A 16,709-nucleotide genomic window follows, 5' to 3' on the forward strand; every position below is an offset into this window, starting at 1 on the left:
TAACCACAGAACAGTGAGGTCACCCTGAGCTGAGTGGTGGTAACCACAGAACAGTGAGGTCACCCTGAGCTGAGTGGTGATAACCACAGAACAGTGAGGTCACCCTGAGCTGAGTGGTGATAGCCACAGAACAGTGAGGTCACCCTGAGCTGAGTGGTGGTAACCACAGTAAAGTGAGGTCACACTGAGCTGAGTGGTGATAGCCACAGAACAGTGAGGTCACCCTGAGCTGAGTGGTGGTAACCACAGAACAGTTAGGTCACCCTGAGTGGTAACCACAGAACAGTGAGGTCACCCTGAGTGGTAACCACAGAACAGTGAGGTCACCCTGAGTGATGGTAACCACAGAACAGTGAGGTCACTATGAGTGGTTGTTACCACAGAACAGTGAGGTCCCCTCAGTGGTAATCACAGAACAGTGAGGTCACACTGAGTGGTAACAGGCAGTGATACCAGTCTGAGTGGACAACGACAATACAGTGAAGTGAACCTCGAGTGTTGGTCACCACAGAACTATGAAGTTACCATGAGTGGGGTTACAGAACAGTTTGGGTAACAAGCAGTAAGTAAACATAGAACAGTCAGATTACCCGAAGTGTTTACAACATAACAGTGAGTCCAGTCCGAGTAGCATCAGAACTGTGAAGTTGCCATGTATGGGATCACAGAACGGTCTGGCCACCCTAGGCCTAAGCACTAAAACTAGAAAAGTCAGGTTATATTACCTCGAGTTGTTAACCACAGAACGTTAACAATTGTGTCATTTACGAAATTCACAGATGAACAGTTACCGAAATGAATAAAGGTTGGTTATCATATCTAACACAGGTTGTTTAAATTTATAAAGATGTGAGGTTTATCGAGTTAACATGTGATTCAACAGTATGAAGTTTATATATACTCACCATGTCATAGACATTCACAACAATTGGTTCTCTTGCCATATCTGCCGTTTTGGAATCTCCTGAGATTAATATTAACAATAATTTGAGCTACTTTGCCGTTGGTATGTTTTTGTATTATGTAGCTAGTTCCAACATATAAATAATATGTCAAAACGAAGGAAACAGCAAACACATGATGTACGAGTGAAATTAGTCCTAACGCGTGGTAAAGCTATGTAAATGTAACTACATTGTATTATAATCAGGGGAAAGAGATAGTCCCCTTGTCAACGATGAGTCATTCACTCTGTTCTTTACGCACTGTCAAATTATCTGTTCCTCAGACACGATATATCATCTTAATTATAAACACAATGTGTTAAAACACATGGTCGTGACAAACAGTTTACAGCTACTGTATTGATATTCATGATAAAGTGGAAGATTTCCCAAACGGTAAAAACAAACCGTGCCTGTCCATATTGAAACGGAAGCTGAGAGACAGATGCTCGTGTGTTATACGTCATCGATCACTAAAATTGATGACGTAGTCCACATTCCGTCATCTGCAAAATGGCAACAACAAGGTGCTTCGGAGGTCTCTATCGGTGTTTAACGAAAGTTCCGCGATCCACGCGATCTATCAGATGCATACATTCGGCTGCTGTTTTGAGGACTTCGGTTAGTATATAGAACATCACACTTAAAATGGACATACTCAAATATAGGCATACTTAGGTGTTATTATCGTGTAATTATTGAATTAGATGCTAATTCAGAGTAATTTCCCCTTGTTTTGACTTTCCCAAACATGCTACAAGTCAATGCCAAAGGTGGAATCGATTTGTCGCAATGTTTTAAAGTATAATCGGTAACGAAAGATTAAATAAATCATTATTACAAATTCAAAACATTATTTGGTTGCTGTAATTTGGAAAAATGCACTATTAAAAGAAATGATGTAAACAGGTCCAGTACACTGACTGCCGTTTGAGCTATATAGCTATAAAGACCTATATAGCTATATTCACCTATAAATTATAGCTATATTGAGCTATAATTTCTCAGATTTCAATTTTCATTAAATTAAAGCAAAGTCGCATAAAACAATAAGGTTTACGGTAATGTTGACTACAAAAAGCATACATTTAGATGTTTATTTTCATTTTTCATAAATGTTAAATTTTCAAGTTTTTTACATCATTATTTTTTAAAAAGAATGCTTATATTTAATGTCTTTTGTTATCTACCTAATGATAAAATCTTCTTTTAAAAGCGACTTTGTTTCGTTTTCCTTAAAAAAGGAAATCACATGAAAATAGCTCAAAAGACCTATTTCAGATAGGTTAATAGAGCTATTATAGGTCTTTACAGCTATATAGCTCAATCGGCAGAGTGTACTGGACCTGGTAAATCCACCATCGATGTTAACGTTATAACTTTTTAAACAGCATCAAAGAAGTAGGACACTGGTGAAATAACTTTTAAAATGCCAGAATAATAGCATTAGTTTTAAACTTAAGTTGAGCCCTGAATGTCATAAAACACAAGAATCAGTTGTTATAGACAATTACACAAGTGATATAAAGTACAATGTACTAACAAATACCCGGCTCAATATATAAAAAAAATCTCTCGTCATCAGAAAGCTACGTTATTGCAGCTACAGTGACATACAGTTCAGTTCTGAAACATGAACTAATTTGTGTATCAATTATAAGTTCTAAATTTGGTGATGAATCTGTGTTGCTTCAAGTGAAACTGTCAGAGCTAGGCATTCAGTAACTCAATAATCGTCGGTATCGACGGAGGAAGTCTTAACAGATGAAGATGAAGATTGGATGGTCTGTTTTTAAAGGGAGTTCAAATTATTTCTCACTCACTTATACAGCCACAACAAAAGTTGCCTTCATTAGCGGAAGGTTTCAAATTAATCCATTTTAAAAACTTGAAGATTAGTCCTGAAGAAGCCCACTGTTTGGGCGAAACCGGTAGACATACCCAATAAATAAGATTCAACTTATCCTGAGCTTGTTGCGATTGACTCTTACGCTTATTTTCCTATTCTTCAATCGCCCTGCATACTGGTTGGTATCCAGGCAAGGGATAACGGAACCTACCGAACCTGAACTACAATAACGGCGTTGGGTCTACTCCTGGATCGATGTTGAAGATTAGAAGATGTTTCATATCCTTGTATAAGAAATTTTAACATGGCTTATTCCAAGCTATATTGAAGAAGCATTTAATAGGTTTTACTCCACAGTATCATGTTACCCATTTGTAAAGCAGAGCAGATTGGTATTTTTGCAGTAAAATGTCTTGTTTGAGTACAAAACAATTATTATGCAATGTTTTATTTGTTTTTCACAGGAAAATGATAGACCTAATTTTCCAGGGTCTCGATCAAAATTTATTCACAAGTGTGAGTTCATTGTCCCAGAAAATGCTGAAGGCATCCCTGTCTACAGAGTGTTGAGAAATGGAGATATTATTTCTGAATCAGAAGATCCAAAAGTAAGTGACTGCTGGAACAATACAAATTTTGCCCATTACAATTTTGCCCCTCATTATGCTGAGATATTCAGAACATATTCCTCAAATGTTGAATTTGCTCTGACCCCCATTAAAGTCTAGCGTCTTTAAGAATGATAAAATATTCAACCCAAAATTGATATTGCCATTTGATCAAAAGCAGATCATAAAACATGGAGGAAGCTGTACATTGTATTTCAAAATTTTATATAAATGCAGATAAGGTTCTTTTCCTATAAAATAACCAAACATATTTGGTTAGTAAACTTTGAGCTTCAAGAAATGACTATTTGTAATTTTAAGAAAATAGTTTAGAATTTGAATGAAAGTCCATATGTTTTCATTTCAAAGAGTTTAAAACAATTAAGGTAAAAAACTTAAATCTGAGGAAATATTTAAAAGTTTCACAATGTTTTCTAAACTTTTTTTCTTTCTTAATTAATTAAAACATTTTGCATCCAATTTCACAAAGTGTTATTTATCATAAGTATTAATGGACATGTTTCAAAAAAATATGTGAAAAAGTTTCTAAAGCCTCTACATGTATTTACTATATAACACAGGATTAAGATTTTATTAGCCCACCATCATCTGATGGTGGGCTATTCAAATCACCCTGCATCCGTGGTCAGTCGTCTGTCCTTTCGTCCGTCGTCCGTCCTTAAATAATTCTTGTTATCGCTATTTCTCATGAAAGACAAGAGGGATCTTTCTCAAATTTTATATGTAGGTCCCCTTGGTCCCTAGCTGTGCAGGGAAATTTTTGAGACTGATCGGATAAACAACATGGCCGACAGGCATCCATCTTGGATTTTGATAGTGAAGGTTTGTTATCGCTATTTCTCTAGAAGTGCCTGTGGGATCTTTTTCAAATTTTATATGTATGTTCCCCTTGAGAATATTTTGCTATGACTGCTTAAATATTGAGGTGCACGATACAGGCCCTCTTGGGCCTCTATTTTTCATTTGAATTACATTGACCCACTTTCAAGGTCACATTTGGTCTAATATGTGTAAACATTTAAATGACCTAATGATAGGGTGGTGATATTTTGCAAGCTGCATCCTGAGATGAATGGCTAAATAACCTGTTCAACATAATGACCTTGTTTGACTTTAAAGGTCACAGGGATGAAATGTTTTAAAATATTTTAACAGGTTCTTTTCAAAGACTTTTAATCATAAATACTGATATTTTGCCCGTAGCTTTATTTTAGATCACTTTTAAGAATACATTTAGTGTGAGATTAATACCAGGTGAGCGATGCAGGTCCATTGGGCCTCTTGTTTATGTAGGTTCCCCTTGGTATGAAGTTATGCATATTTTCTTCCGAAACTGACCGAATAAACAAGCTTTGATTTTGACAGTTAAGGTTTGTTAGTGCTATTTCCCAGGAAGTACTGGAGGGTTCTTTCTCAAATTCTATATGCAGGTTCCCCACTATTCTTTATTGTTCAGGTTTACTTTTGAAACTGAGCAGTTAAACAGAATGGCCTACCAACAGCCATCTTCGTTTTTGATATTGAAGGTTTCTTAGTACTATTTCTCAGGAATAACTTGAGTGACCTTTCTCAAATTTGATATGTAGGTTCCCCTTGATCCCTCGTTGTGCATATTATATTTTGAGACTGATCATAAAAGTAAAATGGCTAAAGGAAAAACTAAACAGATCTTTCTCATATTGCAATGATAGATTCTATTTCTTTCACATTAAGTACTGTGCTAGTAAATATGTGAAATGACAAACTCACTTTGAAGGTTGGCTTTCATACACATCAGTATTAAGTTTAGATCAAAAGTTACCCCAAGGTGCATTTACTTTTAACATGACTCGATCAAACAGATTATAGAGGAAAGAAGAGAAAAGATCGAACTGACAAAGAACTAATGAAGATGGTATAATGGTGGGCACCAAGATCCCTCTGGGATCTCTACTATGATTATTACATATCTATACTCTATAATTTACATGATATTGTTTAGCTGGATAAAGACACAGTTGTGAAGATGTACAAAGATATGACGTTGTTAAACACAATGGATCACATCCTGTACGAATCTCAAAGACAAGGAAGAATATCTTTTTATATGACCAATTACGGAGAAGAAGGTACTCACATGGGATCGGCAGCAGCTCTTGACCCCAAAGACTTAGTGTATGGACAGTATAGAGAAGCAGGTGGGTCAACAACATGTTATATACTACTGTACCATAGAGATGGGCTGATGATCGATTATTATCGAAAATCAATCGGTTTGTCATTTCCGATTATGATTATTGATTACAAATTCCATTATCGATATAATTGGTTTTCATTAGAATCAAAGTGTGAAATGTTTTCAGTGTAAAAAATGTATTGAAAGTGATATATTCTTATGACATTTGCTATATGATTGATAAAACTGCATAAAAATTGCTTGAAATCCATTCATTATAAAATAATGAAACCTACTGCACACATGTAGTTAACAACCCGGTGTTTTGATGTCATGGTATAGTGGTCTTAACTTTATTTGGGTATTCAGTCTCATAAATTTATAAACTGGTTATGCAATCGTTCATCAATCGGTTTAATGCTTCCAATTCCAAACAGATTATAGATTGTGATTTTAAAACGATTACCCATCACTACTGTACCATCTTTTATCTTAATTCAATGCACTGTTGTCAACTTAACAATGACAATTTCATAAGTTTAACCTCAATGATGTCTATGATCTCTTTTTCATTGCTGTTCCTTTTCTACAGGTGTACTGGTGTGGAGGGGATTCACCTTGGACCAATTCATGGATCAGTGCTACGGCAACATGTATGATATGGGCAAAGGTCGCCAGATGCCAGTGCATTATGGGTCAAGTGACCACCATTTTGTTACAATTTCATCTCCATTAGCAACTCAAATGCCACAAGGTGAGGTTATCAGTCATTGGTCTATAAGCATTGATCTTGACCAACTTATTGCAGGATAAACATAGTATGAAACAGAGCTTTAAAAGAAAACTGATTAATTGCCTCTTATAGTGATATTATTTTTACTGTTTCTTAACACAATATCTTTGAAAAAATTAAGTGTTTCAAATTTATGAGATTTAGAAAGTTAGTTTTGACTTTTAAGTGGTCCTTCTTGTTTACAGCATCAGGAGCTGCCTATGCCTTCAAGCGGGCCAAGAATGGGTTGTGTGTGATCTGTTACTTTGGGGAGGGAGCTGCATCTGAGGGCGATGCCCATGCAGCGCTCAACTTTGCAGCGACATTGGATTGTCCCGTCATCTTCTTCTGGTATGCTGTGTTCCTGTTTACATACCTAGAATACAATTGTCAACCTAATATTTTAACAAGGAATGCACAAACTGTAAAATAAATGTGTGTTTTTACAGTGTGCTCAAACTGAGGCACAATATAAGCAAATATATTACCTTTTATTTTATTTTTAGAGAAAAAGAATATTCTTAAATATTACATGAATAACAAGCATGTGATATTCCATTTATTTTGTTTTGAGTACAGCCTTATTTTGACTTAACTACATGTATATATGAATTAAAGATTATTTGATTGAAATCTGTAAATCGAGTTCTTATACAATGTGAACCTTGTAATTAGCTGAGGTGAATAATACACTTTTTATCCCCCGCTTTCATCGAAACGGGAGATATTTCTATTGGTCTGTCTGTCTGTCTGTCCGTCTGAATGTCTGTCACACTTTGTTTCCGTGCAATAACTACAACAAATGTTAACCGATTTTCTTCAAACTTGGTCACAGGGTTAAATGCCTTAAGGACTTTGCCAAGTTCGATGACCACTTTCAGGGGACCCCATTTGGCAGAGTTATGTCCCCTTGAATAACGAAAAACGTAATTATCTGCTGGGTTTTGTTTTTGTGCAATAACTATAACAAATGTTAACCGATTTTCTTCAAACTTGGTTCGATTTTGATGAAAATTGGTATATAGGGATATTAGGGGACTGCGAACTCAACCGCATAGATTTCGTTGCCATAGCAACAACACAAAGGCTTCTGATTGGTTGCAATTAAGATATGTTCGATTTTGATGAAAATTGGTATCTTGGGGTATAAGGGGACTGCAAGTTCAACCACATTGGTTTCGTTGCCATAGCAACCAAATGGAGGCACTTCTGATTGGTCGAAATTTAGATATTTTTTTATTTTCATGAAAAATGGTATATAGGGGCATTAGGGGACTGCCATAAAACTGCATAAGTTTCGTTACCATAGCAACCACACTGAGGCTTATGAGTGGTCGAAATTTAGATATTGTTCGATTTTGATGAAAATTGGTATATAGGGGTATTAGGGGACTGCAAATTCAATCGCATACATTCTGTTGCCATAGCAACTACACTGAGGATTCTGATTGGTTGCAATTTAGAAATTGCTCAATTTCACTCAAATTTAGTATGTACATTGTAGGTGTACTATGGCATTACAATCCTTTTCTGATACATCTTTGCGACTATGGGGGCAGTTTGGGGGACATCTGTAATGGTTTCCCATTACAATTAGTACTTGTTGCTGTAGATATTGTTAAGGTGTTTCAACCAAATTCCTTATGCACATCCAACTCATGCTAAGTTTGCCAACCGATGTGATTTGTGCATATTTACGGATAATCAATGAGGTATACAGCTTTTTTTTCTTCTTCAAGTTTCAAGCTATACATTATGTCTCAACAGCACGATACAAACGTGTTTAAACCTAACCTCAATTATGTTAACCTACAATATGTCCTGCAAGCGGGGGATATAAATTCCACGAATTTGCTTGTTTACCTTGATATGGTAATTTCAGGGGAAGTTTTTTTTCTAAGATCGTTTTTTTTTTCAGTCGTAACAATGGGTATGCCATCTCTACTCCTGTTGAGGATCAATACCGAGGAGACGGTATAGGTAGGTTTAAAAATTAATGTAAGATATATTATATGTGAAAAAATTATATCAATTGTTTAAATTGAACATATCATTAATGTTAACAATTTGCTTGTGTAAAATTGTTCATTGCAGTTGTCATCCTAAAGAAAATTGAAAATTAAATCTATGTAATAGTAATGATGTTTGCAAGGGCTATTACTGTTGTCAATAGGATTGTATAGTTGAACAGTGTCAGAAAATTAACATTTTGATCCTGTCATTTTCACCTGTTAGCATCTCGGGGAGCTGGTTATGGTATGATGACAATCAGAGTGGATGGAAATGATGTCTTTGCTGTGTACAATGCCACGAAAGCTGCACGGGAAATCTGTGTGAATGAGAATAAACCTGTCCTCATAGAAGCCATGACATATCGGTAAGCTGTTTGCAAGGTCATGATGTACATGTAAATCCTAAGGGAGGTAACACGTTTCAAATAAGTTATTAGCGAGGTCATGATGTACTACTAAATATTAAGAGAGGTCATTATTTACGTCTATTCAGTTATTAAGTCTATAAAGAGGTCATGATGTAGGTATTTTCATCAAGGTGCTATGATATTAAGAAAGTTAAATAGCGTTTAGCAGTATATACCTGGTTTAAATATACATATGCTACGATATACTGTTAGATTTACCTGTATTTTCACTTTACATTATGATTACACAGGGTTGGTCAGCTTGACCTCTATTTTCACTTTACATTATGATTACACAGGGTTGGTCACCACAGTACTTCGGATGACAGCTCAATGTACCGGCAGCTGAACGAGGTCCAGTCGTGGGATGTACAAAGCCCAATCCTCCGTCTCCGACAGTATCTTGACAAACAGGGCTGGTGGGATGATAATCAGGAAATCCAGTGGAAAGAACAGTCGAAAAAAGATGTAAGCATTCTTAGAGGGAGAGAAACATAGAAGTTGCAAGATTGGTACTAAATTTGTAAATATGATTGTTGGTTTATTGAATCAGATTTGTGTAACTCAGAAGTTTTATCCAGTGTGAAACCATCTGAATGTCTTTTTTTTTTATTGATTGTTTGAAAATGCTGACTCTAAAATAATCTTATTTTCTCCAGATCATGGAAGCATTTGCCAAAGCAGAGAAAAGAAAAAGACCAAATCCAGAATTCTTGTTCACCGATGTTTACGACGATGTTCCCCCTCACTTACAAAAACAAATGGATGAAATGAAACAGCATGTCGCTAAATACCCACAACACTATCCTGTTGATGCTCACAACAAGATGAGTTCATGATCATGGGAACGTGTGAAAAGTGTTTTGTGCCAACTTTAGGACTCACCTGTGCATTCCATTCACATATTGTATAGCTAGGAAGCAGGCCCCCCCAGCAACACTTCGCACTGTGGCAGGATGGCTTTGGAGTAGAGAGCTTGTGATTTGAATATTTTTCATTTAGACTAATAGCAGGCAACATAAATCTGTAGACTGGAGACATATAACCAAGTGGGAAAACCAGTGTATCAACGTTCTGTTTTAGTCTACTTTTGGTTAACATTACAGATCTCTTTGTGAACACATATCCTAGAAAGTTTCATATACCTGGTAATAATATGCCCTGTTAACTCTGGCTCCTTTGTTGAGTATAAGAAATATAGTTGTGATATTAATAGAAATAATATGTATATTTATCATGGAGATTGATATAGACCTGGTAGATGAAATCAATTATTTCAACCAGGAATCTTCAGAGCATTTTGGGATTTCCAAAAAGAAATCTATTTATTTGTATTGTGAGGGTTTGGTTTGCTTGACCATATATGTATTTTTCTCCTATTTTACATTGTTACTTAGACTGTTGTATAATTAGACAGATTTATTTTTTTACATATAAGGTACCTTAAGGTCATATGCTACTTAACACTTGACGTGATGTTTTGTGTTTGTTATCTTCCTTAGAAACTCTTCATTATCATAATCCGCACTTGTGTTATAGAAGACAACCTTATTAAATGTTAAAGGTATTTTTAGTGTGGAACTCTTTTGTAAAGAAAATGCAATTGTAACATTAACAAAAGATAGCATATGTCCTTAAGTTTATTTAAGAAATTAAGCATATCATTTTATAAATGTGTAAGAGATTTTAGTGCTTGAAATCTTGATTCAAAACAATTTCAGTCGTCTTAAACATGTAGGTTGTAATTTGGTGATTTAACTTGTCCATGAATCAGATACCCTAAGAAATGAAACATATTGTTTGATTTAGATGGCATGTCAGAAAACACAGTTTTTATAACAAACAGGATTGCATTTTGTATATTGGATATGACAGAATGTCAGAATACTCAGGGTCAGATAAGACAGTTTGCTCTTTCCAAACTGTTTTACTCCAAAGTCAGTGAATCCAGAACATCTTACAACACTCTAACAGGTATCTTGTTTATCTATGTGGTCCCTATTGTTTGCCCTATTACAACATCCAAATATTCTTTCCTTGGGCCTAACAACAAATCAGAATGTTAAGTGGGTGTTGTTGTGCTTGTAATCAGATGTCATTTCTATGTATAGTAGTCCCCCATTATACTCGCAACTTGTGTCCCGTGCCAATTTGGCTGTATAAATTAAGGGAGTGGTGATAAACAAGGTTTCAGCACAACAGCCGAATGTATGACACATGTGCAGTAAAGTGTACACAAATATCTGAAACAAACACTGCATATACATACACATAAAATTATTTTGAAATGAATGAAAACAGATTATTTTAATCAATTGTAGCTTTTTAAGAGTTTTTAGTTAAAAAATTACAACTATAATTTACATTTGTATAATTCACTGATTTGTAACACAGTAATTATTATAACGGATTCGGAGCACAGACACATATTTTTGTTACAGGATTTGATAATATTTTGTACATATTGAAAAAAATGAATGATTTAACTTTATATTCTGTATCTTTAGTAAAACAATATGGCTATGAAGAAAATGAATGTGTTTCTCAGGCCAAAAGTGTATTACCATATTCATATAATATTACAAGTGTATTTGGTGTTATAGTTGTAGATTTAGCTAAATAATTGAAATCTATATATGAGCCATGTTTTGAAGAATGGAAGATTTTAGTGTGGAGATATACAATATACACTGTACCTGTAATTGAACAGGTAGAAATGTTAATTACTAAAATAATGGGGCAGTGAAACCTGCTATTAATAGTTTAGGTTGTCAACATGGATGTTAGGGTCATCCTCGATAAATATGTCAAATAGTGTGTGATTTTCTTCAGTTGTCAACCTGAATGTCATGATCTGAAAAGAGTTATTTAATCTATAACACTATACTAGTACACATTTGATATAGTGCCCTATTTAGCTAGGATACCACTCTGAGGTCCTTAAAATACATATACAATCAATACAGTAATCAGTACATTTAGAAGAGGTACCATATTAGGCGCCAACTCCTTGTTCCCCTCTATGTGTGTGTGCTCACATTTAGACAGGAGGCATGTTTGTGTTTCAGGCGAAACCATACTCCCAACGATATCTTTCTTCCATAGCATCGTGTCTTCCATGTTTTATATTACAGACACCGTAGCACACACCCCAGTTTATTTTATACTGCACCTGAGTTATTGGAAAATGTAATGCTATGAAGGGTTTGGGGATAAAACATGAAGGGTTTGGGGATAAAACCCTTGCTTTCGGTGTGGGAGGCTGGATGAAGTGTAATGCTATGAAGGGTTTGGGGATACGTCATGTAAACCTGTTCCATTATATATGTAGAAGATCTTCCTCTGAAAATGTACTGCTATGAAGGGTTTGGGGATAAAACATGAAGGGTTTGGGGATAAAACCCTTGCTTTCGGTGTGGGAGGCTAGATGAAGTGTTATGCTATGAAGGGTTTGGGGATACGTCATGTATACCTGTTCCATTACATATGAAGAAGATCTTCCTCTGAAAATGTAATGCTGTGAAGGGTTTGGGGGTTCATGTATACCTGTCCCATTATAAATAACCCCACAAATAGATTTATTTTCATTTTGGATTTAAAGCTTATTCCAACTATGCAGACAACAGGTTTTGTTTCTGAGTATGTGTGTTTTCTCAGTTGATTTTGTTGAATCAACTAGCTAGGACTAAGGTATTCCTGAGTGAATCATTATACAGTGTACATACATTTTGCATAAGCATTTGTTTTGTTTTGAGTGCATCAATATTTCACAATAAAGAAATATAACTAATGATTCCTTGTTTTTGTTTCTTTGAAAAAGAAGACAGCAACCTTGTCATTTTATTCAGTGATGAAACTGGTGCTGCAGTTTCCGATGGATCTAATCACAGGAAGGAATTGGTTGAGAGACTGAACATTATATTTTACTTTAAGCAACTTCTTCTTAATAACCAAAAGGCCTAGGGTGATGATATTTGACCAGAAGCAAACTTGGATGAAAGGCTACCAAGTTTGTTCAAATAAAAAGACCTTCACCTATTTTCAAGGTCACAGGGGTCAAATATGTTAAAAACTTTAAACAACTTCTGATTATTAACCAAAATGCCCAGAGTGATGATTTTTGGCTAGTAGCATGCTTGGATGAAGTGCTACCAAGTTTGTTCAAATGAATGACCTTCGACCATTTTCAAGGTCACAGGGGTCAATTGTATTAAGTAAGAGGCCCAATGGGCCTGCATCGCTCACCTGGTATCTCACACTTGTAATCTTAAAAGTGGACTAAAATACAGCTACAGGCAGAATATCAGTGTTTGATTCATAAGAACCTATTAAAAGATTTAAACATATGATGCCCATGACCTTGAATGTCGAAAAAGGACATCAGGTTGAAAGTGGATCAAGGTTATTCATTTGAACAATCTTGGTAGTCCTTCATCCCAGCATGCTACAGGCCTAATTTCAGTACCCTGGGCCTTTTGGTTATTGTGGAGAAGTCGTTTGAAGATTTTACGACATTTGACCGCTTTGACCTTGAAAGTTGGTCAAGGTCATTCATTTGAACAAACTTTGTAGCCCTTCATCTCAGCTTGCTACAGGTCAAATATCATCACCCAGGGCATTTTGGTTCTTGAGAAGAAGTTGTTCGAAGATTTTAAGACATTTGCCCCCTTTGACCTTGAAAGCTGGTCAAGGTCATTCATTTGAAAAAACCTGGTAGTCCTTAATCCCAGCATGTTAATGGCCAAATATCATCATCCTTAGCCTTTGAAGAGGTCGTTTAAAGGTTTTAAACATATTTGACCCCTGCAACCTTGAAAATGGGCGAAGGTCATTCATTTGAACAATCTTGGTAGTCCTTCATCCCAGCATGCTAAAGGCCTAATATCAGTACCCTGGACCTTTTGGTTATTGAGAAGAAGTGGTTTGAAGATTTTAAGACTTTTGACCCCTTTGACCTGGAAAGTTGGTCAAGGTTATTCATTTGAACAATGTTGGTAGTCATTCATCCCAGCATGCTACAGGTCCAATATCAGTGCCCTTATTGAGAAGAAGTTGTTTAAAGTAAAAAGTTGACGACGGACGGGCGCCGGACGCCGCACCATGGCATAAGCTCACTTGCCCTTCGGGCAGGTGAGCTAAAAACCTTGTGACTTTGCATATGGGCGAAGGTCATTCATTTGAAAAAACCTGGTAGTCCTTAATCCCAGCATGTTAATGGCCAAATATCATCATCCTTAGCCTTTGAAGAGGTCGTTTAAAGGTTTTAAACATATTTGACCCCTGTAATCTTTAATATATGTCGAGGTCATTCGTTTGAATAAACTTGGTAGTCCTTCATCCTAGCATGCTACTGGCCAAACAGCATCATCCTAGGACTTTTGGTTATTGAAAAGATGTTGTTTAAAGGTTTTAAACATATTTGACCATCGTGACCTTGAATAATTGTCAAAGTCATTCATTTTAACAAACTTGGTAGCTTCATTCCAGCATGCTACAGGCCAAATATTATAACCCTCAGCCTCTTGGTTATTGAGAAGAAGTAGTTTTAAAGGTTTTAAACATATTTGAACCCTGTGACCTTGAAAATGGGTAAAGGTCATTTGTTTGAACAAATTTGGTAGCCCTTCATCCCAGCATGCTAAAGGCCAAATATCATCACCCTAGGCCTCTTTGTTATTCAGAAGAAGTCGTTCAAAGGTTTTAACATATTTGACCCCTGTGACCTTGGATATCAGCGAAGTTCATTCATTCGAACATATTTGGTAGCCCTTCATCACAGCATCTAACTGGCAAAATATCATAACCCTAGGCCTCTTGCTGGTTCAGAAGAAGCTGTTTAAAGGTTTTAAACATATTTGACCCCTGCAACCTTGAAAATGGGCGAAGGTCATTTGTTTGAACAAACTTGGTAGCCCTTCACCCAAGCATGATACTGGCCAAATATCATCACCCTTAGCCTGTTAGTTACTGAGAAGACGTTGTTGAAAGGTATTTAACATATTTGACCCCTGTGACCTTGAAAATAGATGAAGGTCATTCATTTGAACAAACTTGGTAGCCCTTCATCCAAGCATGTTACTGGCCAACTATCATCATCCAAGGCCTTTTGGTAATTGAGAAGTTGTTTAAAGGTTTTTAACATGTTTGAACCCTGTGACCTTGAGAATTGATGAAGGTCATGCATTTGAACAAACTTTGTAGCCCTTCATCTCAGCATGCTACTGGCCAAATATCATCACCCTGTGCATTTTGGTTATTCAGAAGAAGTTGTTTAATGTTTTTAACATATTTGACCCCTGTGACCTTGAATATAAGTGAAGGTCATTCATTTAAACAAACTTGATAGCCCTTCATCCCAGTTTGCTTCTGGCCAAATATTGACACCCTTGGCATTTTGGTTATTCAGAAGAAGTTGTTGAAAGTAAAATATTGACGCCGGACAGACGCCGCGTCACGGCATAAGAGCTTTAAATGAAAATAAACATCTAAATGTATACTTTCTGTAGTCAGCATTACCATAAACCTTTTTGTTTTATGCGACTTTGCTTTAATTTAATGAAAATTGAAATCTGAGAAAATATAGCTCAATACAGCTCAATACAGCTATAATTTATAGGTGAATATAGCTATATAGGTCTTTACAGCTATATAGCTCAATCGGCAGAGTGTACTGGACCTGTATAAGTGAACTTACCTGATCAGTGCCTGTTACCTTTACTCAGCAGTGTGTGCTGTACAATATCTTTTTTGTATCACTGTGTTTAGTGACCAAGGGACAAATTACAGGTAGAACACAAACAAATATTTCCAAAGATTTTTTCTTTATTACCCTAAACTGATGTAAACTTGTACATACATGTGAAATTTCACAGGTATGAAGAGACACTTTTATTTAAATTGAATGCAAAAGTAAAATGACGACATGAAAAAGTGGTGGTTTTCATTTAAAACATTAGTGCCGAGTGAATGCCTCGATGCCAGACTTTTGACCAGTACATGTTCTCATGGCACCAAATTCTGTCCTTTGCATCAATATTTAAATTTCTAGATTTGTGTCAATAACTCTTAAGTTCAATATACAGTTCAGAAATGTAAGATAATTGCTACTTTCAGTAGAATCAACCGTCCTGGAACTACTTTCCATTTTTTATCTTGAATATCAAACATAATGAATGCAAAACTTACATGTGTTCTCATCAATAGATGAACATCTCTTAGGATGCTAGATTTCTAAAACAATAACAGAGTAACATTTTTTTTTTTTATCATTACCAGTATTGCAAAAAACAATTCCTGCAGAAAAATTCGTCAAAGTTGCTCCAATTTTTTTTAAGTACCTTTTACCTAAATAGTTCTATATAGTCAATCTCATTAAAATATCGAGAAATAGATTTACCATGAAAAAAAACCCCAAGAGGCCCAGGGGCCTTGATAGCTCACCTGGTATTTTATTTTTCAATTCAAAACCTGCCGAGTACCATTCAGGTTTATCAAAGGAGTACAAGAAACAAGGTTGCAAGAAGAACTACATACAAGAGGCCCAATGGGCCTGCATCGCTCACCTGTTATTAATCTAACACATGTAATCTTAAGATTTCATAAGAACCTATTAAAAGATTTAAACATATGACGCCTCTGACCTTGATTATTGAACAAGGACATTAGATTGAAAGTGGATCAAGGTCATTCATTTGAACTAACATGGTAGTCCTTCATCCCAGCATGCTACAGGCCCAATTTCAGTACCCTGGCCCTTTTGCTTATTGAAAAGAAGTCGCTTGAAGATTTTACAACATTTGACCCCTGTGACCTCGAAAGTTGGTCAAGGTCATTCATTTGAATAAACTTAATAGTCCTTCATCCTAGCATGCTACAGGCCCAATATCAGTACCCTGGGCCTTTTGGTTATTGAGAAGAAGTCGTTTGAAGATTTTAAGACAT

General features: G+C 35.9%; 2 protein-coding genes across 2 annotated transcripts in view; one reads left to right on the forward strand and one right to left on the reverse strand.

Moving 5' to 3' along the window:
- The window catches only part of LOC110464294 (desumoylating isopeptidase 2-like), a 15,640-nt gene extending 14,248 nt beyond the window's left edge, over positions 1 to 1,392 (reverse strand). Inside the window, exon 1 of the mRNA XM_021519431.1 lies at positions 906 to 1,392. Within this exon, the coding sequence (XP_021375106.1) occupies positions 906 to 944 (39 nt within the window). The 5' untranslated portion in view covers positions 945 to 1,392. The remainder of the gene's footprint in view (positions 1 to 905) is intronic.
- Positions 1,393 to 1,437: 45 nt separating this feature from the next.
- LOC110464293 (2-oxoisovalerate dehydrogenase subunit alpha, mitochondrial-like) lies at positions 1,438 to 12,301 on the forward strand. The gene is made up of 9 exons (XM_021519430.1): positions 1,438 to 1,565; positions 3,258 to 3,401; positions 5,404 to 5,599; positions 6,170 to 6,331; positions 6,556 to 6,700; positions 8,268 to 8,329; positions 8,585 to 8,726; positions 9,068 to 9,236; positions 9,428 to 12,301. Exons 1-9 carry the CDS (start codon positions 1,458 to 1,460, stop codon positions 9,605 to 9,607), a joined length of 1,308 nt encoding a protein of 435 aa, XP_021375105.1. The 5' UTR covers positions 1,438 to 1,457; the 3' UTR covers positions 9,608 to 12,301.
- The last annotated feature ends 4,408 nt before the right edge of the window (positions 12,302 to 16,709 follow it).

The sequence above is a fragment of the Mizuhopecten yessoensis genome, unplaced genomic scaffold, assembly GCF_002113885.1.
Source record: "Mizuhopecten yessoensis strain PY_sf001 unplaced genomic scaffold, ASM211388v2 scaffold10981, whole genome shotgun sequence".
Taxonomy (NCBI): domain Eukaryota; kingdom Metazoa; phylum Mollusca; class Bivalvia; order Pectinida; family Pectinidae; genus Mizuhopecten; species Mizuhopecten yessoensis.